The sequence below is a fragment of the Caretta caretta genome, chromosome 1 (genome assembly GCF_965140235.1).
Source record: "Caretta caretta isolate rCarCar2 chromosome 1, rCarCar1.hap1, whole genome shotgun sequence".
NCBI lineage: Eukaryota > Metazoa > Chordata > Testudines > Cheloniidae > Caretta > Caretta caretta.
The window spans coordinates 124,446,119-124,470,794 of record NC_134206.1 but is presented as its reverse complement, the minus strand read 5'-3'; the positions used below and the strand labels follow the sequence as shown (position 1 = coordinate 124,470,794).

The window sequence follows — 24,676 nt, the reverse complement described above, 5'->3', positions numbered from 1 at the left end:
CTCCTTTCTGCAAAGACTGTAGAAAGCAAGGAATATTTGCCGAAGCCATGGCTTTTACATTAATGTTACAGAATATTTGTGGAGAATTGTAAATTTATACTTGTGAGCATTCCTCCGGAAACCTGATTTTAAAAATATGCTTCTGTAATAGGGAAGAGAAACATATGGTATGATCTTTTATGAGAGTTAATAGAAAGTGTGCCAGTAGATGGTACTCAAGAATATGTAGCATTGTTTATGGGGTTTGTAGGATCGATACAGTTGGTTGTGATTGTGAACTGTAAACAGCTTCCTTTGGGCAACTCTTAACATCAGCTCTTAACTTGACCTAGCTGTCCAAGCAAAACAGATTCTGAATTCTCACAATGAACTGTTCATGAACAAGCTAGACTCCAAGAAATGTTCACCAAATAATTTTGTGTCATAGATTGTGAATTTCTTTGTCTATTGACAATTTGTGAACAGAAAATTTTATAATTTGTCATCTACTTCACTGACAATTACACATCCGGCGCTTGCTCCAGGAAATCAAACTACATTGATTTAAAAACTAATTTAAGAAAAGCATCTGTACCAATTTTTCCGGTGTGCACATCATAGTCAAAGGCATGGACAGCATACGCCAGGCTATCAATATGAAAGAAGGTTCTGTGATCCAGTGACCAATCCAATCCATTAGAAATGTTCACTTGGTCTAACTGCTTCACTACAGAATAGTCAGAAAAGAGCGTGTAGAGGGCACCTTGGCATCTCGCTCGCACACCAGGTTCTGTCTCCTCAGCCATGGTACCTAAAAGGATAATGGGATCAGTGATTGGAAAGTACAGCACCCTGGTAACTATAATAATGACCTCCTCATGTTCTCCTTGAGGTATATGGCGCTCACACTGAACTCAGTGGATGTTCCATGCATGGAGGGATTGTAGAATCAGGTCCTGTGAATGAGGTAAAGACCTAGGAAAAAGCAGCTAGATGGAGGAAAGGGGAGGGGGAAAAAAATCACGAGGAACAGAAAGAGAAGAGGTACTCTCAGACTCAGGGAAGAAGGATCAGATCAGGAGCAGTTCTTTCTTGGGGAAGTGATCCCAATTTACTAATTTACAAGCTTCCACTAATCTCATGGGATTTAAAGCTCAGACAGAGTTCTTAGAAGATCACAATAATATGGCAAAGAGGTGAGGTTCTACCCACAATCCTCAGGTAGTTAAAGCAAACTTGAGGGCAAATGGCACACAATCATGTTTCTCACTGGTTGCAAATTACTTTTATTACCTAAAGGGACTCTGAACTTAAAATGCATATACTGTAAACGTATTATTACCTAGGTTATTAATAAAGACTTAGAATAACAGAAGTGAAAGATTTTTATAAATCTAATTTACATGTCACCATTTAAGCTTTTTCACTTGTTTACTTTTTGCATGTCTCCACTTGAAAAATGAAAGTGAAGCCAGTTTCACTGTTTGCTTGGGGTTTTGGTGGTGTTGTTGCTGTGGGTTGTTTTTTTGTTTGTTTGTTTTTTACAGTCACTTTCAAGTTGCTGCAGTAATTGAGTTTTTAATGCCTCGGGGGAATATTTAAGTTTTGTTGTTAATTTGTGGAAATCCTTCTATTGGTCTTAAATTTGATAAAAGCTTGTTTTACAATATTTGAGCCAAATTTTAAGTTGGGATTGTCCATTCATCACAAACAGATATGAACAGCATATATACAAAAATAATATTTCTCTTTCATTTTTCTAACTTTAGGCTGCTGCAAGACTAGGAAATAAGAATAAAGTTAAGACCACATCAGCCCTTAATACAGTAAACTCCAGTCTGAAATTAGAGTAACTATTGTTGGTAAATACTGAATAATAAATTGACAGACTATAATTGACATAACACATTTGGACCTGATTCTGGAACCACTGCCAAGCATAGAAATTACTGTCACAACTCTGTGGATCTGCTCCCAGTAGTAATTGCTGTGTTTGGTAGCAAGTATTTGTAGAATCAGACCTTTAATTTGAATCTATAATGTAAATCTGAGGGGGTGCAGGAACCAATGAGTGAAATCCTGACTCCATTGAAGTCAATGGCAAAACTCCCATTGACTTCAAAAGGACCCAAGATTTTACCCCAACAACCAATATAAATCCTTCACTGGCCCCTTTACATGTCTAGTAAAGGGCTTGTATTTTTGCCTGGCTAAGCACAATTAAAAAAACATGTCCAGAAAACAAAAACATAGGCCACTTACCAGACAGGCCAGGCTGCCTGTCTGCCCCTGCTACATCCAGGTCAGCTCCACTTTAGACTGTGAGTCCCTCCTCCTGACCTGTCACACAATCAGAGGCATCCATACACCACTTTCTGCTTCCATGCTTCTGCAGTAACAGAAGTACCAATTCTCACACACTTCACCTATTGCTGAGTGAAGCTGAGCTGAAGAATCAAGTTCCCAGAGAATAAAAGTACAATACACATTAGAAATAGTCCTACTTCATTGAGAGTGAAAATCCTATCAGAAACATACCAGCAAAAAATCTCCCCTTTGGATCCACTTTCCCATCATTAAACCTGTTGTTTGGTTTATCCTGTTCAAGTTCAGCAATAGTGGTTACTGACTCCGTTTCCCAGTTTAAAAAGGCAAATCTGGTTCCCAAGGCAATGACATAACCCCCACACTTCTGAAGGGCCACTGAGCCAACACGAGCATCTGCAAACAAGAGACATGGGGGGAACGGGAGAAATTCAGTGAGTGTCAGATCATGTTATATCATAGGCTCTATATCCTGCTTGACATCACCTTCTCACTAGATGTGCAGTGCCATTTCTTAGCTCTCTAAGGACATGGCTGAGATCAGTAATGGGATGGAGAAAAACTGGTTGAAGCTGAATCCAGGAAAGACTGAGATAATGCGAGTAGGGGGAGTGAGGCACTTTGAAGAACTTGCCACCTCTATAACATTACCTTCCATTCAGATCATTAACATAACTTGTAGTCTCAGTGTTCTTCTAGGCTCCTCACTACTTCTAAACTCCTCAAGCACCCAGAGCCAAGAAAAAAATCCATTTAATCTACCACTGCTGGGAAAACTGTGCCCTTTCTTGTTGACTTTGGACTTACACACAGTGATCCAGGCATTTTGAACCTCCACCTTGATAACTATAATTCTCCGTCTTGTTGACTTGGGCCACCTCATACTAAATGATTGTAGGAGCGCAGTTCACTTGTCTCAGTGGAAAGTAAAAGGATGGCATGAAATGCTATAAACTACTTGTGGCTCTGTACAGGAAGAAAGATGACCATATGTACACTAAGATATCACCACTCACTGCTGCACAATTGTGATAAATCTTATGCAAAGTATGCCTTGTAAGGTATCATTGGAAAGGTTGTGATTTGTTGAACAATGTTATTCTGTTTATATGTATTATCATTGTGTATGAAGTTATGGATCTTTGCTGTGTGTTTGTATCTTGAACATGTTGTGTTCCTAGGTAACACCCACAGGCCCGATTTACATCAAGACCAGACAGCCATGGTTGATGAGCCATTAAAAAGAATCAGCTCTTCCAGTGGGCCCCTCCTGAGGATGCCTCCGAGAGCATGTAGACAATGGATGCCTCATGACTCAGCAAGGGCACGTAGAACATGTCATCCCTGACTCCATGTTTGAGACAGCAACTTTCCATACACCTGGGTTGGAGGCGGGGGGAGCTATCAATGGGAGAGTGACATCATGCCCTTGCCACTTTCCTGCTCCACATCTCTGGATTATGATTTCTAACAAAGAGCTTTGAACAACGGACTGAGGACCCCAATATTTGAGATGAACCAGAGAGACTTTTGCAAACTGGCAGATTTAACATCATTGCTATTATCCTGATCTACAAACTCTGAAATTAACTGCAATGGATATGATTCACTGTAACCTCTTAATAATGCTCTTCTTTTTTATATATATTAATAAACTTTTAGTTTTTAGTTACTAAAGAATTGGCTACCAGCTTGGTTTGGGGATAAGAGCTGAAGTATATTTTGACCTGGGGTGTGTGGCTGGTTCCTTGGAATGAGAAGAATCTAATAGATGTGATTCTTGATTTTAATAATCATTTATCACAGAACTCTGGTTTCTCTGGGTGGTGCATGAGGGGCTAGAGGGCCTGAAGGGGTCTGTCTGTGGCTACATAACAACTAGTATAGCATTTTGGAAGCACACATTTGTTACTGGCTTGGTGAAATCTTATGAGAGACTATACCACTAGTTTGGGGTACATGCCCTGTTTTATGGCAGCCTGACCTGAGATTGGCGCTCTTAGCTGTGTCCCATACTAGGCAGTTTGCATTGCTAACTGACAAACTACTAACCTGGGACCAACGTGGCTACTACTCCACTGCATACAAACAACTAACGGCAGAGATAGATCAACTATAACACAGGGGAAAAAAAACAACCTAAAAGGTACAGAAACAAAGTAGCAAACAAGTTTTAAGACTCAGCGTGGCACTGTCTTACCCACAGACACACTGTGCACTTCATTGGTGACTGAGTTCCAGCGGCAAACTTTCTGTGAATTAATATCCACATATACAAGTGCATTTTCTCTTTCTTCCCATACTGGGCACTCTCCCATCCTGTTCTTCTCCTTCACAACAGACTCAATCTTAATAGAAGACATGGCCTGAGAGGAGGAGAGCAAAAGATAAACCACATGAAAAATTCATTTTAACAAAAGAAGGCTTATTGTGTTGAATTTTTATAGAAACATCATATTTAGAGCAGGAATTAGAGAACTATATAATCCCATAGATGCCACATAGGATTAGTGAATATTTGGGGAATCCAATACATCTAGTCTCCGGTACTTAGATGGGTCATATTATTATCTTATCTTAGCACCTCACTATCTAGGATTAGAATATCCTTACTGTGTGAGGATCCCAGTTTTATAACTGGACAAATTACCTTGTGCTAAAACTTGATAAAAACTAAAGTGATATTTTCAAGCCTCATATTTGCTAAGCAGGCTTCTGGAAAGGAAAGGGAAAATAGGGAATAAACAAAAAATAGGGAGCCAAACATGAAAAAGCATTAAACTTTATAGTTAGACTAGGTGGGTGAAGTAACATATTTTACTGGACCAACTTCTGTTGGTGAGAGAGACAAGTTTTTGAGCTTTTACAGAGTTTGAAAGCTTGTCTCTCTCACCAACAGAAGTTGGTCCAGTAAAATATGTTACTTCACCCACCTTGTCTCTCTAAAATCCTGGGACCAACATAGCTACAGCTACACTGCATACAAACTTTATCATTTTCATTCATTTTTCTACATGTATTTTCTGATGTTTCCCTGGAGTAATCCCTCCTTCCCCGCAATTCTAGGACATGGGTTTAATATTTCTGTAGTGTTGCCAAGTATTAATTCATACCAGGGGTGTAACTGTAGTGTAGGAGTTGGGGGAGCAGTGTTTTAACAGGTAATAGGTAAAAATAGTATTTCAATAACATAAGATCCCTCTCATATATATAGTAGTATCCATCTATCCACCAGTAGCTGAAAGCCTGTGCTATCACACAGGTGTAATGTGTAAAGTCATGTGGTAAAAAAGCCAAAAATGGCTAAGAACTCAAAAGAGGGACAGTAGCAGACTGTGAAACCCAGCGATGACTAATATTCTGAACAAAAAGAGCTCTCAACCATGCTGAAAGCTGTTTCCCTTGCTTCACACTGACACAACAGATATTTAGGCTTCCGAGTGATATTTGGGGTTATTGTGTGTACTGGTTGTGTGAGTGGTTGTGTTGATTTGGGTCTAGGAAGGTTGTGCTGGGAGATTTGTTTTGATTTGTGCAGGTGGCAAATGGGGGGTGTGCACTAAAGTGAGGGGTTGTGTGTGTTTGGAGTTATTGTGTATGCTGGTTGTGTCATTGTGGGGGACTTGTGTTGGACAGGGAGAGTTGTGTGGATTTCCATGGGTAGCAAATGAGGGGTTTATAGTGAGGTGAGGTGCTGTGTGTGTTTGCGATTATTGTGTGTACTGGTTGTGTTGCTGTCTGAGTGATTGTGTTGATTTGTGTGGGGTGGTTGGTTGTGCTGGAAGATTGTGTGGGTGGCAAATGAGAGGAGTGTATTGAGGTGAGGGACTGTGTGTGTTTGGCATTATGTTGTATGCTGATTGTGTTGATTTGTCTAGAGGGAGTTGTGCTGGGAGATTTCTGTTTATTTGTGCAGGTGGTGAATAAGGAGTGTGTGCTGCAGTGAGAGACTGCGTGTGTTTGGGGTTATTGTGTGTGCTGGTTGTGTGGTTTGGAAGAACTATGGCAGTGGGGCCACGTAATCCGCCATTTTTGTAGTCTCCCTCATACAACCAATTAAATTGTTCCTTGCAAATTAGCTACAGCGTAAAGATGGTGATTGACTGAGTAACCTCTCATCCCACAGCGGTCTAGGCTTTTGGCTTGTAGCTGTAGCTATGTTGGTCCCAGGATTTTAGAGAGACAAGGTGGGTGAAGTAACACATTTCACCAGACCAACTTCTGTTGGTGAGAGAGACAAGCTTTCAAACTCTGTAAAAGCTCAAAAACTTGTCTCTCTCACCAACAGAAGTTGGTACAGTTTGTAAAGCTGAAAATGGCTGAAAATTTTAAAATTGGACAGTAACAGACTGTGGAATCCAGTGATGACTGAACCTGGTGATAGTCTGAACAAAAAGAACTCTCAACTATGCTTGTAGCTGTTTCTATCACTTCACACTGACACAACAGACATTCCAGGCTTCAGAGTGACACACAATGCTTGACTTTGCAACCTGAATAAGGTTCTTGTAATATATTTTGTGTGTGTAATGTCCTAGCCTTTTAAAAAAGCAAACTGAAAAAAATGAAGCTCCATTGTGTGGTATCACAGTGACTAGAGATGGGCAGAGAATGATTTTCAGAGGATTTTGAAACTTGGTCTTGTTCCAATTCAGAACAAGTTTGACATTCTCTGTGAAAATGGAATTACTGTTCTCCTCCCAGCTCTACTGGGAGCCTGGGCTCTGGGGCAGTTTGTAAGCCACAAGAGCCCCAATTCCGAGAGAGTCCACTTGGCAGACTGTCTTGGAGCTGCGGATCCTGGAGGCCTGTGCTGCCAAGAAGCCATGAGCCTGGGAGCTAGGGCTCTCAGGGCTTCCAGGATCTTGGCTCCCCATCAGCCCGCCTAATGAGGAGCTGGGAACTTGAAAGCCGGGGTGCTCCAGCAGTTTGCCAGGCAGGCTGCCGTGTCAGGTGGGAGAGCGGGCAGGAAACCAGGCAGGATTCTTCTGTCAGAAGCCTGCTCAATTTCCAGTGTAATTTCATCAAAATCAACATGGTCCCACAGAACATTTCAATTGTGACTAATCAGCAAATCCCAATGAAAAAATGTTTCATCAAAAAAAAAAAAATTGACCAGCTCTAATACTAACACCCACATCATTCATCAGCCGGGTCTGAACCTTTAGATCCACTGCCCAGACCTCTGCCACTTCAGCTAACTGGGTAAGCGAAAGCAGTTGTAGGTTGTCATCCTCTATGTTGACCTGCAGTAGAGGGGAATGGGACACTTTGCCAGTGTTTTTCACAGATATTTGCAGACAGCAGAGGAATGGGGGCCCTCAGGGACCTTGGGTTCCATTACTGTCTAAGGGGCATAGGTTCTTTTGTCTATTCCCACCCAAATTTGACCCCTTCTGCCCTGTCCCCTCCAACAAGTCCCTCTCATGTCTCTTCCCCGTTCCAGGATCCTTGCCTCAGTCCCATTCTCCTGCCTACCTAGTCCCAGCCTCCACTCCTCAGTTTTCTCTCTCATCCCTTTGCCGGTCTCCTTTCCCAGCCAGTCCTAGTCTCCCCTCTGGGCTCGCTGTCCAAGTCCCAGTTTCCCCCACACTCTCATTCTCTCACCCCCAGCCATGGGCAGTGTGTGACTCCTGCATTTCATAGAATCATAGAATCATAGAATATCAGGGTTGGAAGGGACCTCAGGAGGTCATCTAGTCCAATCCTCTGCTCAAAGCAGGACCAATCCCCAATTAAATCATCCCAGCCACGGCTTTGTCAAGCCTGACCTTAAAAACTTCTAAGGAAGGAGATTCTACCACCTCCCTAGGTAACGCATTCCAGTGTTTCACCACCCTCCTAGTGAAAAAGTTTTTCCTAATATCCAACCTAAACCTCCCCCACTGCAACTTGAGACCATTACTCCTTGTCCTGTCATCTGCTACCACTGAGAATAGTCTAGAACCATCCTCTCTGGAACCACCTCTCAGGTAGTTGAAAGCAGCTATCAAATCCCCCTCATTCTTCTCTTCTGCAGGCTAAACAATCCCAGCTCCCTCAGCCTCTCCTCATAAGTCATGTGTTCCAGACTTTGAGAGGGCTGGGTGTGAGCGCTGGAAGCTCCATAGAAGTGGGCAGGGGGAGCACCAGTTCCCAGACCATGACCTGCCCCCTGCTCCGCCCCAAGGCCCACCCCACTCAGCCTCCTCACCCTGAGGCCCCACCCATGCTTCACCCCTGCTCCACCCTAGGCCCCAGTCTCGCTTGGCCTCCACCCCAGAGGCTCCCTCACGCACTCCACTTGCACCTCTCCACTCCCTCTCCCAAGGCCTCCCCCCAGCCACCACTCACTCCTCAGAGGTGCAAGCAGCTGGCGGGGGTCCTCAGTGGAAGACGTGGAGCAGGGGAGGGAAGAGGCACCGTGCAGGCAGGGCCACGGGGAAGAGGATAAGCGGGAGCAGGGCCAAAGGGAGGTGCACCCCATCTTGTTTGGGGAGGCTTAGCCTCCTGTAGCCTCTTAAACCTGCCATCCATGCTCCCAACTCTTTGTCACCAGGCTCCTTGCCCAGCCACTTCAGTTCCCCCCTCCTGGCTCCTCATCCCATGTCTCTCCTCCCACACTAGCTCCCAGTCCTAGTCTCTCACCCTGGGCTGCTCATCCAATATCAGTCTCCCCTCTCAAACCTTCCCAGGCTCTTTGTCCCAGTCTCTTGGCCTGACCAATCCAGATTTTCCTCCCTCTGGGGCTGCAGTTCCATTCTCCCTGCTGAACCAGTCCCAGCCTCCTCTAACTCGTGACTCCTATTCCCAGTATCCACTCCCTCCCAGTCTCCTTGCCCAGCCAGTCCCAGTTTCCATCACCCCCACCAAGATTTTTCCAAAGCTTATAAACTTGGTCACATTGGGGTGTTTTCTCACAGGTATAGTATCCCGGACATAAAACCCACCACTGCTCCAACAGCTAAAGCTAGTTTAAAAAAGACCACCATTTTTAATATGGACAAAACAACTTCTTTTTCCCTCAACTCATCCTAAGAAATGGCTGAACTGTTTTGGCTGAAATTTTCCAACAAAGTTCAGCCTGAAGCAAACACTGAGTATGGAAAATTTCAGCCTGAATGGTTGAAGTCTGGCAAAGTTATAAGCAACTGAAAATAGGGTGGGAAGTGTCAGGGAAACTGTTCTGCAGGGTTCCAGCGACTTCTGAAACAGAGGACAGTGAATGCCACTAAAGGTCTTGCAAACTAAAAGGGTACTTTCCAGTTCCTATACACTACACTCTTCTAGCAGGTATTTCAAACCCCCCGCACCCACTGGCCTACTATGATCTTCTCCCTTCATAATAAAAGGTGGAGACTCAGTGCTCCCACCCCACTGTGACAAACACCCTGACTTTTTGCTTCAGCTAACAAAACCTTCCTGGGCTTCCTTGTCTCCTAGTAGTGACAAGCTGATCCCCAGCTCTGCTACCTGTGCTGTGGCTAGGGTGACCAGATGTCCCGATTTTATAGGTTTCAGAGGAACAGCCGTGTTAGTCTGTATTCGCAAAAAGAAAAGGAGTACTTGTGGCACCTTAGAGACTAACCAATTTATTTGAGCATGAGCTTTCGTGAGCCAATGAAGTGAGCTGTGGCTCACGAAAGCTCATGCTCAAATAAATTGGTTAGTCTCTAAGGTGCCACAAGTACTCCTTTTCTTTTTCCGATTTTATAGGGACAGTCCTGATTTTGGGGTCTTTTTCGAATATAGGTTCCTATTACCCCCCACCCCCGTCCCGATTTTTCACACTTGCTGTCTTCTTTCCTATGCTGACCCAGCAATTTCAGAGATTAAAAATGTGTAATTGTTGATGTTATCTATACTTAGCAGTTAGCGATTTACATTTTCTGTGCAGTCAGCAGTCACATGAATGATGAGGCATGAAACAAGGCCCTGAAAATGGTCTGTTTCATATTGCCAGCAGCAGCAGGACAACCTGAGAGGTGGAAAAGTCTTGCTCAGCATTTTTCTGAGTTGTCATTGGGAGCAGAGGAGGAAAATCCAGATATTTCACCATTCAATTTCCCCAATGACTAGCCCAGACTTTTAAATTTAGAGACAAATGACTGGAGGGATAAAATGAGGGGAAAAGGGATTTTGTAGTACAATGTCACGTGAGACCTCAAGGAAGGATAGTTTTGTGCTTAAGATACTGGGTTCTTAAAAATGGTGGTTAAAAAGCCATGTCTACTCTATAAACACTTAGCCAGCATAGCTATACGAGCAGACCCCCTCATGTAGCGTATGCCAACAGGAGTTTTTCTGTCAGCATAACACTGTGATGTTGCACTCCATATGTTTTGTGGAAATAAGCTTATGAGTGTGAACATGACGTAACTGGAATATGCTTTATGCAAAAGGTCTCTTGTAAGGTATCATAACAAAGTTATAACCTACTAAATATATTCCTCCTATTTGTATGCATGTATCATTCTTGTATCTGAAGCTAGAAATATGAACTATAACTCTGAGGTCCTATTGTAATTATGCAAAGTGTGGGCCATTAATAGTGGTTTAGAATGTTGAAGGCTCCCATTGACTAGGACAAATGGTTGTAAGTGGTTTATTTACCTACAAACCTTCCTGTGTACATGTGGGCCAACCCAGGAAGAATGGAGACTAGGGGTCTTACAGTGACATGTGACCAGTTCACACAATACTGCAATCCATCTTAATCCTTGTACTTTTCCATTGATGAGGCGGGGGTGGGGACAAGCATAGTCAAAAGATTCCCGCCTTGTGCCAAAGCTATAAAAGGGGGTGGAGCAGGACAAAGGGGCTGCTAGTCATGAGAAAACCCCTGCTTACCACCTGAGATGTCTGCTGAATCTAACAAAGACTGTACCAGGGGAAAGGATTGGGCCCACAATAGGAAGGAGTCTAGTTTGTGAAAGAAGCTTATTGGAACATCTCTGTGGATGAGATATTACCTGTAATCAGTTTCTTAATGCATTAGACTTGCGTGTTTTTGCTTTATTTTGTTTGGTGACTTACTTTTTTCTGTCTGTTATTACTTGAAACCATTTAAATCCTACTTTTTATACTTAATAATATCAGGGTTGTTTATTAATAAACCCACAATAAGTGATTAATACCTGGGGGAGCAAACAACTGTGCATCTCTCTCTGTCAGTGATATAGAGAGTGAACAATTTATGAATTTACCCTGTATAAGCTTTATACAGAGTAAAACAGATTTTTTTGGAGGTTGGATCCCATTGGGAACTGGGTGTCTGAGTGCTGGAGGCAGGTAACTTGCTGAGCTGTTTTCAGTTAAGTCTGTAGCTTGGGGACATGGACCAGACCCTGGGTCTGTGTTGTAGCAGGCTAGCATGTCTGGCTCAACAAGACAGGGTTCTGAAAGTTCCAAGCTGGCAGGGAAAGCGGGCTCAGAGGTAATTTCAGCACATCAGGTGACAGTCCCAAGGGGATCTCTGTGACTGAACTCTTCACAAACACAACCACCTTCCCTAATGACATTAGTTAAATCACTGTTTCCCAACCTGTGTGCCATGGCACACTGTTTTGTCATCAGGCCCAAACACGTGTGCCGCAGAATTTTTGTGTTTGTGTGTTTCACAAGTGTTTGTGCCAGGCTCAGTTTCACAGCATGGAGCCTACCGGCCTTTCTTTCTTACAGAAAGCTGACTGAAAAATGTTCACCGAAGTTTATTTCTATTAAAAAAAATGCCTTTTTGACTAAATGGAAGGTTTTTGGGGAAAAAATTCTGTTTTCATCAAAAAATTGAAAACCAAAAGAATTGTTCATTTTTGTTGGTCAAAAACTGAAAAATTGCCATATTTTAAATAAAAGCCTCCAAAAATCCATGTTCATCAAGAAATTTTCATGAGAAAAAACACATTTCCCAACCAGTACTACTTTTCTGTTGCCAAGACTAGCGTGGCCATAAAGTTTAATACCATAGTGCTTCATGAAATGAAGCAATGCAAAGAAGTGAAGTAATAACCATAACAACAAAAATGAATGGACTGTTTTCTCACAGAGCAATCAGGATGCAATATAGTCAGTCAGTCATCCCAGCTATGAGGCAGCTATGAAAACAGCATCACAATGAAAAATTACAAGTCACATTGCGCTAGATGTAAATGCTCTGTGAACATGAAAACATGGGGAACAGAGGCTGCGAAAAGCTCATCTTCACCCTGCCCAACAGCCAGGCACAAATGCTGTCCCTGTGCTCCCCAAAGCACATGAAGTGCTTCTGTCATGTGCCCTTGAGGTGCAAGACACCTCAATGCAGGGCCCAGGCTTGCCACTCATATGCACCAGCCAGCAAAGGTAACCAGCATGCAGTGAGATGCATGTTTTACCCATTAAATCTCAAATTCTCCCAGGGTAGTGCACCCTCGCACCCCCCACCAAAACAGGACTGTATCTATAAAAACATGACTGAACCCACAATTAGGCAAATACACACACACAAACACACACACACACACACACACACACACACAGAGTGAAAGTTTACCTCAACTTTTCTGTCTTTATCTTCAGTTAATTTGCTTCTTGTCCTATTGTTCTGTGAAATAGAAACATTCTCTATTGAAATTGTCAACCTAATGGTATTCATAGATCATGATTATATCCCTCTGCAACACCACCTGTGGGTTCCCTGTTAGTATTTCCCAGCCCCCAACACCAAGTTTACACACACATACAGATCGTTTTGTCGTTCCCGATATCTTACCCTCCAAATCCTTATGCAATTGTTATTGGGTTCTTTTACTTCTAGTTTTCCTAAACTGAATGTGATAGTTAAGACACTGAATTCATATACTAAGGCATATTACTTCTCTGCATGAGATTCATACACTATTATAAATACACACACACATTTTATTTACATATTACATGCACCAGAGAACAACATTGGGTTTGTCAATATGGTATTACAAATATTTAGAAATTCTCTCTCTAGTTCACTCCTTTCCTCTTAACTGCCCCACTTCCTCCCTTTAGGTATCCAACTTTACATCTATTACTACTAGCATCTCCTCTTTTTGGATGTAAACAGCATTTTGCAGTTTGACTCTGTCCTCCTTTGTATTTGCCATTCTCCCCCCTTTCAGAGTCAACAACAAATTGTTGGAATTTATACTGTTAATAAACAGGCATAAGTGCCAATACTGACCTCTGTAGTATCCCACTTGGCAATGTTCTCTAAATGTCAGCTGAAGGATTATCTTCATGTAACTTCCTTCTCTTTCAAAGAATCCCTCTTGAATGAAACTTGGATCAGGAAGATTTTGGATTCCAAGGCAGTAATTACTTTATTGCTTATTTCAAAAGAAACTATTTCTCAGGTAAAGGAATTCTTTGATTTTCTCAGGTCGGTTGGAAATAAATACACTCACATGTGACTATAGATTTAGATCACGAGTGAAAAAACCTTCAGGGCAGAGCAGCTGCTCCTCCTGATATGGCTTTTCCTGTTGTTGAATTCTTGCCCAACCCTACCTGAAATCAATGCAAGTAAGTCTCTGTTCAGAATATAGCAACATAAACAAACAAATGCATTAAAACAAAAGTGAAAAAATTCTACTAAACTGGATGAATGGCAGCAGGGTAGGAAACGTCAGGGGGAGGTGACTGCTCGAAAAACCCCAATAAAAAGGGAGAGAGATGTGACAGCTGAAGAGCTGGGAGCCTGGAGTGGGTGCCTTTGACGGACCACAGAGGGGGAATACAGGTGCAGTTGCCCTGAACTGTGCCAACAGTTACCATCTAAAAGGTGGCAGCATTAGGAATAGAACGTAGGACTTCTGGTTTCAGAAACAAAAATCCTCGTTACTTGAGCTAAAATGAGTAGCTCCATTAGCTGAAAATAGCAATAAGTATTTTACCCTTTGTACACTGACTACCAAGAGCAACAGTGCACAGTCAAGTCAATGGGTATGCTAAACCCATCACACTTGGAATGTATTTTTAGATTATTTATTTTTAAAAATCAGCATACATGTAATTTCAATTGCCCTGTATCCATATGATAATATAGGGTGGTAAAATGTGTGTTTAGTTTGTGTATGTATTTACTAAATTTACACTCAAAGATACTGTTGAGAGAAACAAATGACAATAGTAGATCCACTGGTATGGAAACCATGATACATGGTTATTTCTAATAGACAATATAACTTTAATAAGACTACAACTATTAACTCACTGAACTTTCCTTCACTGCTAGACCCTCCCGCTGCAGGTTCTGCCACAGAAGAAGTGATCTGATAGCAGAAGTACAACGGGATGAAGAAATGATTTGGCACCGTTTCCTGTTTCTTTTCAAGAATACTCATGAAGTGCTCTAGACTGACCTGCAGTCTATAGAGCAAAGAGAGGTGTGAATGAGACTCAAGAGAAGTAAGGGTTACTTGTATCACCCAAAATGTGGATCAACAGCAGACTCTGCACCAAAATGTTACTGTGCTATGAAAGGTATGTTAGTAAAATACTCATGTCCAGAACGTCTGCCTTTGAACAACACAAAGAGGTAGGTTTGCCAAGGAGTAAGTGGGATTTTATTTTGTTTCCATTTACACGCTAAATATTTGCATATTGTTGCATGGGAGGAGGGGAAATATACTTGCTGATGCTTTCATGTTCTCCAGTCTATTAGCTTCTTTGACTACTTTCCTACTAGCCACATGAAACCAGTAGAGAGACTTTCTAAATCACTCACACCATTCAACTTCCCGAGTTCTATCCATGCCTGATTGTACATGGTTTTCTTTTCTGTGTTGGAAAAGAAAATTCTCTGCCACCTTCAATTTACTGATTTATATTTATATATCCAGGACTTTTTGGCAATGTGCTGTTGAAATCAGAAATAGCAGAATCCCAAACTGGAGTACAGCACTGATGAGATGTTTAACACCTCACCTCACCAAAAAATTATATTATTGATGTGACATCATGGTCAATTCAGCTGGCATTTCTGCATTCCTAGCTCCAGCACAAACCAGAGAAGTCTTGTAGGACAGGTGAGAGAAAGAGAAAAGTGTTGCTGATATGCAGTGATGAAGCACAGCGCAACACTAACCCCATCTGGCATCCTCTCCCTCTTGCACTCAAGAATTGAATTACTTTTTCAGCTAATTTTCTAATCCACCTTACATGCGTGATAGAGTAAGACAGGACGGATGGCAGGAGCAGGTGGGAGGAAAGAGGTTACTAAACAGAAGTGTTGAGACAAAGGAAGGAACAGAAAACTGAAGATACTAACCAAGAGATGGAGAAGAAACAGTTACAGAAAGGGAGAATAGAGGAACATGAAGGCGTGGTCTGCATTAGTAGGAGCATTGCCAGCAGATCGAGGGAAGTGATTATTCCCCTCTCTTCAGCTCAGGTGAGGCCACACCTGGAGAATTGTGTCCAGTTTTGGGTCCCCCACTACAGAAAGGATGTGGATACATTGGAGAGTGTCCAGTGGAGGGCAACAAAAATGATAAGGGGGCTGGGGCACATGACTTATGAGGAGAGACTGAGGGAACAGGGCTTATTTAGTCTGCAGAAGAGAAGAATGAGGGGGGATTTGATAGCAGCCTTCAACTACCTGAAGGGGGGTTCCAAAGAGGATGGAGCTCAGCTGATCTCAGTGGTGGCAGATGACAGAACAAGGAGCAATGGTCTCAAGTTGCAGTGGGGGAGGTCTAGGTTGGCTATTAGAAAAAACTATTTCACTAAGAGGGTGGTGAAGCACTGGAAGGGGTTACCTAGGGAGGTGGTGGAATCTCCATCCTTAGAGGTTTTTAAGGCCCAGCTTGACAAAGCCCTGGCTGTGATGAATAGTTGGGGTTGGTCCTGCTTTGAGCAGGGGGTTGGACTAGATGACCTCCTGAGGTCTCTTCCAACCCTAATCTTCTATGATTCTATAGGCAAAGTTGCCTCAGTTTAAATAAGGCTGGCCCTACAAAGTTTCTCTCATTTAACAAAATGTGGGATTATTATATGCAGTGTTGTAGTAGCTATGTTGGTTCAGGGATATTAGAGAGACAAGGTGGGTGAGGCAATATCTTTTATTGGACCAACTTCTCTGTGGAGAAAGACAAGCTTACACAGAGCACTTCTTCGGGGGGATTGTTAGGTACATTGGTATGATGCCAAAGATACAGGGCTTGCTTTGAATTTAATTGTGAAATGCTCCATAAAAAGAGTGTTCCTGTGAAAGTTTATTAGGCTGTAGATTTATTAGTTTGTCGGGTTTTCAGAATTCCTGTACTTAGAAATGACCGTCTGGTCTCAGAACCCAGTTCTGACATGCTTGCTGTCTACCTGATCTTGCAATACCAAGATTCAGGGCCAAATTCAGCCCTACTGTCAGTAGGTTCTACTGTCTTCACTGGAGCTTTACCTGCTTACTCCACAGCTAATTTTGGCCTTTAATTTTTCACGTGCCCCATCACAAAATTAAAGTCAAGTACAACCCTATTCCCAACCGTGAACCACACTGTTGTTATTACATCCTGAACTCCTGAGGTTTTTAAAGTCCCTAGTTTGCCGCATTTGGGTGAAACTCTAGCAAGCTTAAAGCCCCTCTGGACAGAAATTTGCTGTCATGATTGCAGCTAACAGAAAGAGCAAGAAACATAAAAGTCTTAATAGTGTGTTCACGTTCACACAGGGTGGGATTAATCCAGATATTCACACTCACACAACCCATCAAATACTCATGAAAATGTTTCTGAATGGCTGTAGTTTCATTTTTTTTCTTATCATTAATGATTATTTGACAGAAATATTTACAGATTGGTGCTATTTAATATTTGACATTTTCCTATTTAAAAAATTTCAGACTTGTAGTGAAGGAAGAGAAACAATATTACATGACTTAACTTACAAACCAGACAGTGCAAATAAGTCAACCGCAGTCTACAATCAACCCCATAGGCTGAAAGTTATTTGTCCACACAGTTCAATAAATACTTATAAACAACAACTACATTCAGAGAAAATCAAAATTAGTTTGAAAATGATTCACTAAACCAAAAAAGGGGCTAAATTCACAATGCCTGTCAAGAACAGTTTCACCAGCTCTCATCAATTATAAGGGTAAACCACAAAGATGGGTGTTGGGATTCTCTCTGAGACCTTTACCACTTGGCTTATCCAGGGAGAACACTTCAGCCAGTTCTCTGGGATTCAAAATACTCAATTTGACTCCAGATTTCATCACTCAGGTTCCTTTATTTGGCATACAGCAAAGCTATGCTGGTTTGATCAGATTCAAGTGTAGGGGGTGGATATAGGGCATACCACACATCCAGAGTTACACAGAATACAGTTTTCTTTGTATACATTACACACTTTCAGATCGGATTGGTTACTTTGCAGGAACCAATCCTTGTACAGCATGCTCTGTCCATATGGAACCTGATCTTTACATTCCAGGTTTATCTTGTCCATTGTCCCTAACATCTGGGTGTTGCTGCTTATCTTAACTAGCACAGACATCCTGACTCCAGCATACTGCTTGCAAAGCCCCTATTTACAACTTAATCTTCCATTCACCTTCTCAATCATGTCCACTAAGAAATGAGGCTAGTTTCTTATGTCAAGCCAGGCCTACAATGGGTACAATGATTTATAGTACTGGTCAAATTCTGTACTTCAGGTCCTAATTGTTCAACCAAATTGGGTGTGGCATGACATCAAGGTTTTATTGACCTGAGTTTGGGATGGCCATATGGGTCATAAGTCATCCCAAACAAATGCTGATAAAAATGGTTATACCATCTGACACCATCAGGTTAGTCCATATATGCTATATCAATGGTTTTCAACCTGGGGTCCTCAGACTACATCTAAGGGATCCACAAATGGTTGTTGTTATCATAGAACAGTGGTTTTAACCATAGTCCATGGATTATGTCTATGATTTCCAAAGGGGTTTACACCTCCATTCCAAATTTTTTAGGGATTCATAAATGAAAAAGGTTGAAAACCACTGTTGCATGTTACCAAAAAGCTATTTTAGAGAGACTTAAAGATATGTATATTGGGGTACTATAATTTGTATCTCTCCATCTGTAAGTCCAGATGCCTTCATACAGGTTCTGAGTTGAAAATAATGCAGAAAAATTAAACCATTTTCAACATCCTTTCAGGAGGACTTACTGCTGACAGCTATGGTTAGCAATAGAAACATTTCCTACTGTACTTCTAATCCAGTATTAAAACTGTATTTTAAGAAATATAAACCCTAGTCGTGTGTGCATAGCGAACATGGAGATAACAAATAAGCACAACAAAGTGTCACATTATCCAACCAGTAGCCTCATCTGACTGACTCCAGTGCCCTCTGCTGGGATAAAGACTTCTAAAGAGCTAACAGTCAATTTTTTAAAAAAACAAACATACTCAATTGAAAAAAGTGACAGGGATTAAACAGACAAGAGACAAAAACCTGGATTAAACTAGCCTGGAGCATTAGGATTTCAAATATATCATTCTTAGTCTATGCCAGGGATCGGCAACCTTTGGCACACAGCCCACCAGGGTAAGCCCCCTGGTGGGCCAGGCCGGTTTGTTTACCTGCCGCGTCCTCAGGTTTGGCCGATCGCGGCTTCCACTGGTCGCAGTTTGCCGCTCCAGGCCAATGGTGGCTGTGGGAAGTGGCGTGGGCCGAGGGATGTGCTGGCTGCTGCTTCCCGCAGCCCCCATTGGCCTGGAACGACAAACCGCAACCAGTGGGAGCCACGACTGGATAAACCTGCGGACGCGACAGGTAAACAAACCGGCCCGGCCCACCAGGGGGCTTACTCTGGTGGGCCACGTGCCAAAGGTTGCCGATCCCTGATCTATACAAATATACTTTTAGGACCAGAGTGCTGACTCCTATGTATACATAAGGTAACATGCTGGCCACATTCAGAAGGCTAGATGAAAAAAATGTAAACTAAACCCAAGCTATATGCTAGATTTTTTGTTGGTTGGTTTGTTTATGGGGTTTTGGGAGGAGGGAGGGAGACTTGGTGGGGACAGTTGTTAAGAATGGTAGAGATCCTGTACTATGTAAGAACTTGGATCATATAAATGGCATTTTGGGATGTATAAGTAGGGGCATAGCGAGCAGATCGAGGGACGTGATCGTTCCCCTCTATTCGACATTGGTGAGGCCTCATCTGGAGTACTGTGTCCAGTTTTGGGCCCCACACTTCAAGAAGGATGTGGATAAATTGGAGAGAGTCCAGCGAAGGGCAACAAAAATGATTAGGGGTCTGGAACACATGAGTTATGAGGAGAGGCTGAGGGAGCTGGGATTGTTTAGCCTGCAGAAGAGAAGAATGAGGGGGGATTTGATAGCTGCTTTCAACTACCTGAAAGGGGGTTCCAAAGAGGATGGCTTTAGACTGTTCTCAATGGTAGCAGATGACAGAACGAGGAGTAATGGTCTCAAGCTGCAGTGGGGGAGGTTTAGATTGGATATTAGGAAAAACTTTTTCACTAAGAGGGTGGTGAAACACTGGAATGCATTACCTAGGGAGGTGGTAGAATCTCCTTCCTTAGAGGTTTTTAAGGTCAGGCTTGACAAAGCCCTGGCTGGGATGATTTAACTGGGAATTGGTCCTGCTTCGAGCAGGGGGTTGGACTAGATGACCTTCTGGGGTCCCTTCCAACCCTTATATTCTATGATTCTATGATTCTAAAACCTGTCTCACTAGGAAATTACTTGTCCATTTTATGGGCAAAGGGTGAGCTTCATCAATATTATCAATAGTCAAAGTGTAACACACACGTTATAAGACTTGCTATTGAAAATTTCAATTTTTGAACTTGGGAAAGAAGATTGAAGACACAAGCATGTAATCTTTTCACATGCATATGTCATCACCAACAATTAACTTTGACAAAATAGATAAGCAAAAGCATAAAACAACAAAGCAGAAGGCAAAGATGAAAAACCACAAAAATGCAAAAGGAAAAATATATCTGAAAATCAAAATACAAAAATTAATTCCAAAAACTAAAATCATCAATTAGCAGCCTCCAGTCAGGTATTTCAATGGGGCAAAATGCTTGCCCTATGTTCAGACTGGCAGCAAAGAAACACTATTCTGTTCCCAACACATAAAAAATGAGCAATTATGCAAAAACAGCAGTTATAAAAACAGCAGCAAACCAAGAACATTAAGCATGGGACACAAAAAACCTTAATTTTGTGCTGTAACTAAACACAATTATCAAGATTACCCAGATTTTGCTGAAGGGTTCCCTGTCAAACCCAACTCCTTCGGCAACTGGCTGCTCCCTGAATCTTAGCATTTATCAGACAGAAAAATAGCTTAATGTCAGCCTATTACCACCAGCTCCTGCACAAACAAATTGTGTAAAGCATCTTTCACAACACAGCACCAATCTACTGCCACAAAAGTGTTCAAGTTCCTGAACAACTTTGGCCAATCATCTGTCACATAATGTGAATGCTGACACCCTTCCTTCTGCTTTTGGCTAGGATCAACAAAAACAAAATGCTTTGTTATGAGGGATCATAAACTCAACTCTTATTTCTGAAAGGAAAGAATAAATTTTGATGAACATTCCTTCTCTTTTAATAATTCAATTGCTATTAGAAAAACTGTAAATTTTAATTTTATGTTAAAAGAACTCTGAACTAGGGAGTGAAATAACTGTTCACATTTGCACACTTTAAAGCAGGACTTCTTGAAGAAACACATGTATGCTGTGCCAAAAATGGAGTACTTTTTTATAATGAAGACTGCCAAGGCCTGTTCTGTTCTATGTAACAGAATGGATATATCACACTAGAGGGGCTGACTGGGTGGCAGAGCCTACACACCTAGGTCATCACTGCATGCTAACCATTGGTTAAGCAATTGCAGGTTAGTCAATATACGCAGTAGCCTCACCCACTGCAGCACTGTATTTGAAGGTGATAAGCAAAGAAGATAGAGGCAGGGGATTACAAACAAACAGAAGGGGACCATGGGGAGATGGAGGCATGGACCTAGCTGATGATGTTTTTCCGTGGCAGATCTTTCCCATGCAGACCACTGCTTCTGAACCAAGGACCACGAGCACACACTGGTGGAACCATGTTGTGCTGGAAACATGGGATGATAAACAGTGGGTCCAGAACTTGTGTGGAAAGCCAGGGTCCACCTGGAGCTGTGGGAGGAATTTATCTTAGGTCTTGAGTAGCAGAACACCTGAGGAAAGGGCTCATATCCACTCCAGAAGCATGTTGCATAGCACTATGGAAGCTCGCAACTCCTGTTGGTAATCAGTTTATGCTAGGCAAATCCATGATTAGCACAGTGGCCATGGAGGTTTGCAAAGCAATTAATGCTGTGCTGTCTTCCAAGGTTCTAAAAATTGGACAAATTTCTGAAATAATTGTGGGGTTTGAATGGATGGGGCTCCTGAGCTATGCAGGTGTGATCAATGGCACACACGTACCCATTCTATGCCAGCCATTTCAAGCAAGCACATTCACAGGAAAGGATACTATTCCAGGGTTATGCAGGTCCTTGTAGAATACCATGGCATATTTATCATGGATACCTATATTGGACGTAAAAGCAGGGTGCACGATGTCAGGGTTTTCTAGAGGTCTGGCCTATTTCAGCATGGGCAAGTGTGTGTGAGTGGGGTGTGCTCTTCCTGAGGAGACCAGGCTGGGATGGAAGAGAGACAGGACTGGCTGGAGTGTCTGAAAGCAGCTGGGCCCTTCCTGGTCCCAGGGAACGCTTGCCTACTTGGGAGGAGACACGTTACAGCACACCTCCATAATTCAGACTGCGACACTGTCTTAGGCTAAGCTAAGAAAAATGGAAACAAACATACACATATTGTAGGGCTTTTTTTGTGTAAAATGGTTCTCAAACATTTTAGTCACAATTAGCGGTAGTCGGCACTAGCACCCTTTTTGTTGGCGGGGCGAGTGGCCTGGGGCTGGTTCTTCTGCGTCTCAGAGATGGCAATCCTACCTCAGACACTAGGAGTTGGTTCAGGTCTGTCGCTGTAATTTGAGAGGAAAGCTCATCCAGTTTACAGAGTAGCAGCCATGTTAGTCTGTATCCACAAAAAGAAAAAGGAGGACTTGTGGCATCTTAGAGACTAACAAATTTCTTTGAGCATAAGCTTTCGTGAGCTACAGCTCACTTCATCGGATGCATGCAGTAGAAAATGCTCAAAGAAATTTATTAGTCTCTAAGGTGCCACAAGTACTCCTTTTCTTCATCCAATTTAGCTTGTACTGAAGTGTAAGATTAGATGAGACTAAATATACATGCATGCTGTTGCTTTGAAATCCTCTAACACTTTACTCCAAACTACTAAATAAAAATGCTTTGTTTTAAGAAGGCTGTTCGTCACTTTATCACCGGTCACAGGTTTCTGAAGGAAAGAAGTGCAGATGCTCAAACCCAGTCTGGCCTGCAGGCTGCTAAGTGGCTGGTGTATATACACACACACAAGGAGTAGCATACTCAGGTCCCATGCTAAGAGTTGAAGAATTGTGAGATTCCACCCCAAGACAGGTAAGGGCAAGAGCCCTGCCTCAGCGCATCCCTTCAGATGATACAAAAGCGGGACAGATGTGCAGCTAGCCCTAGAACTGTGAGATATGCATAATAAGAGCCACTGTTTTCTGCTAGTTTGCGTTCAGATGTTATATCCTGCATAAGATTAAAAAAAAAATACAGCACACAAAACCAGTTAATTAGAGTTAAGGTATAAGTTAAACAAACAAAAAAAATCTTTGACTACAAATTCCAACTGCAGGCATCAATTGTTGTTTTGATTGCTAGTATTTTAACCTATTAGAAGCTGAATCTTATCAGCTTTACTGTATTCTCATAACATCCAATTTTGATGTTAAAATCTCAGCTCTTGTACTTGGTCAGGAGATTGAGAAACTCAAGCATGTAATCCTTTCTGGTAGTTTGGTAGCCCCAATTCCATAGCGACTGGCATCTTGTAAATACACAGCTGGTGTGCAATTATCTGGAAAGAGAGAGATGCACATTTCATTCTGCCACTTACAAGTTGTTTGTTCAGCTTTGTTCATTGCAAAATTTCATTGTGTTCCTGAAAAGTGAAGCAAGTAATTATTGTCCTTCCTTCCGGATCTGAAGCAGGTGATAATTACTGTCCTTCCTCCCCAACTGCCATTAAAATCTGTAGCCTATCTGGAATAAAACTGATTGCTTCCAAAACAGACGCTGCTGTTACCCTAAATGTGGAAATTTCAATACCCAATCCTGATGGGAGACTATGCCAGCAGTTCACCTTTAAAAAAAAAGTGCTCCAAATATTTTAGATTATCCTCTTATCTATCTAGGTTCTTACTGTGTTGAATGGACATTGCTGTATCTCCAATTCCTCCAAGCCTTCTATGGATAAAATCTCTGTTAGTCTCAAATTTGTGAGAAGCTCCCAGTAATCCTGATATAGTCCCAATTTCTGTAACCCAACTGCCCTGGAAAATGAAGCATTTTTAGGGGACTTTTATGCCCCTTCAGAAGTTTTTGGTCAACATTGTTTTTGATAAAAATTGGGTTTTCAACTAAAATTTTTCATGGGAAAAAAAAAAGTGTTGGCTTTCTGGGGAAAATTTTGATTTTTCATCAAAAACTCTAAAGCCAAAAACCTAAATATTACATGGAACTTCATGGGAGTTTTAGTTTGGTTGCCTCATGTTCCCATTCTCCTCTATAGGCCAGGCTCCCTTGTCAGACTACATCTCCCATGATGCATGTAGGTCAGAGACACTCCAACAGGGGAGACCACAGTGCCTCATGGGAGATATTGTCTGACCAAGATGTCCAGCGTACAGAGAAGAAGAAAAAAAAGAAGTGTAAGAGTCACTGTGGCAACATTTCCAAATTGAAATTTTACAGTTTTCAGTCAAAGTTTTCCAGTATTTGAATTTTTATTGAAAAACTGAAGTTTTCCACAGATTTTTTTCTTCTGGTCAGCTGTATGTGCCGCATTTAGGAAGAACCATGATCGGTACGGTTTAAAAACCTGAAGTGGATAAGACAGATTTCATTGTTGAATGGGAAAAAAAAAACAACAACAGCACCTCATGTGTTTGTGCAGGTGACCTGTATTAATGCCTCAGAACATAAACAAGGAACTTGAGAGGAAGACAGCTCATCTCCTCTTTACTGCTCTGTGGATAAGAAAAGCACAACCCCTTCACCCCCCAATTTTTTTTTTTTTTTTTTTTTTTTTTTTTTTTTACAGGTGAACTCTAGTGAGATGGATGGACATGGGAGATGTATGAAACCAGGTTCTTCAAGGTGAAAGAGTATATTGCCTGGATAGTGCAAGCTAGTTTGCATTGCCCACTGCAGTTACTCTTCCTATT

The 24,676-nt window shown here is 42.0% G+C and overlaps 1 protein-coding gene across 3 annotated transcripts in view; it reads right to left on the bottom strand.

The window, feature by feature from the left end:
• LOC125640647 (regucalcin) overlaps positions 1 to 24,376 on the bottom strand; it is a 32,546-nt gene extending 8,170 nt beyond the window's left edge. For 2 of the 3 annotated variants that reach the window (XR_007357848.2, XM_048859474.2), the window contains exons 1-5: positions 20,533 to 24,376; positions 12,815 to 12,865; positions 4,505 to 4,670; positions 2,518 to 2,700; positions 575 to 790 (exon numbers count right to left, since the gene is read on the bottom strand). Coding sequence is in view for 2 of the 3 variants with exons in the window: in XM_048859474.2 (XP_048715431.2) it covers positions 575 to 790; positions 2,518 to 2,700; positions 4,505 to 4,670; positions 12,815 to 12,865; positions 20,533 to 20,604 (688 nt within the window). In the remaining variant the exon portion in view is untranslated. Of the gene's footprint in view, positions 1 to 574; positions 791 to 2,517; positions 2,701 to 4,504; positions 4,671 to 12,814; positions 12,866 to 13,477; positions 18,832 to 20,532 lie in introns of those variants that run through there. The other variant, XM_048859486.2, reaches the window with a different exon arrangement.
• Positions 24,377 to 24,676: the final 300 nt, after the last annotated feature.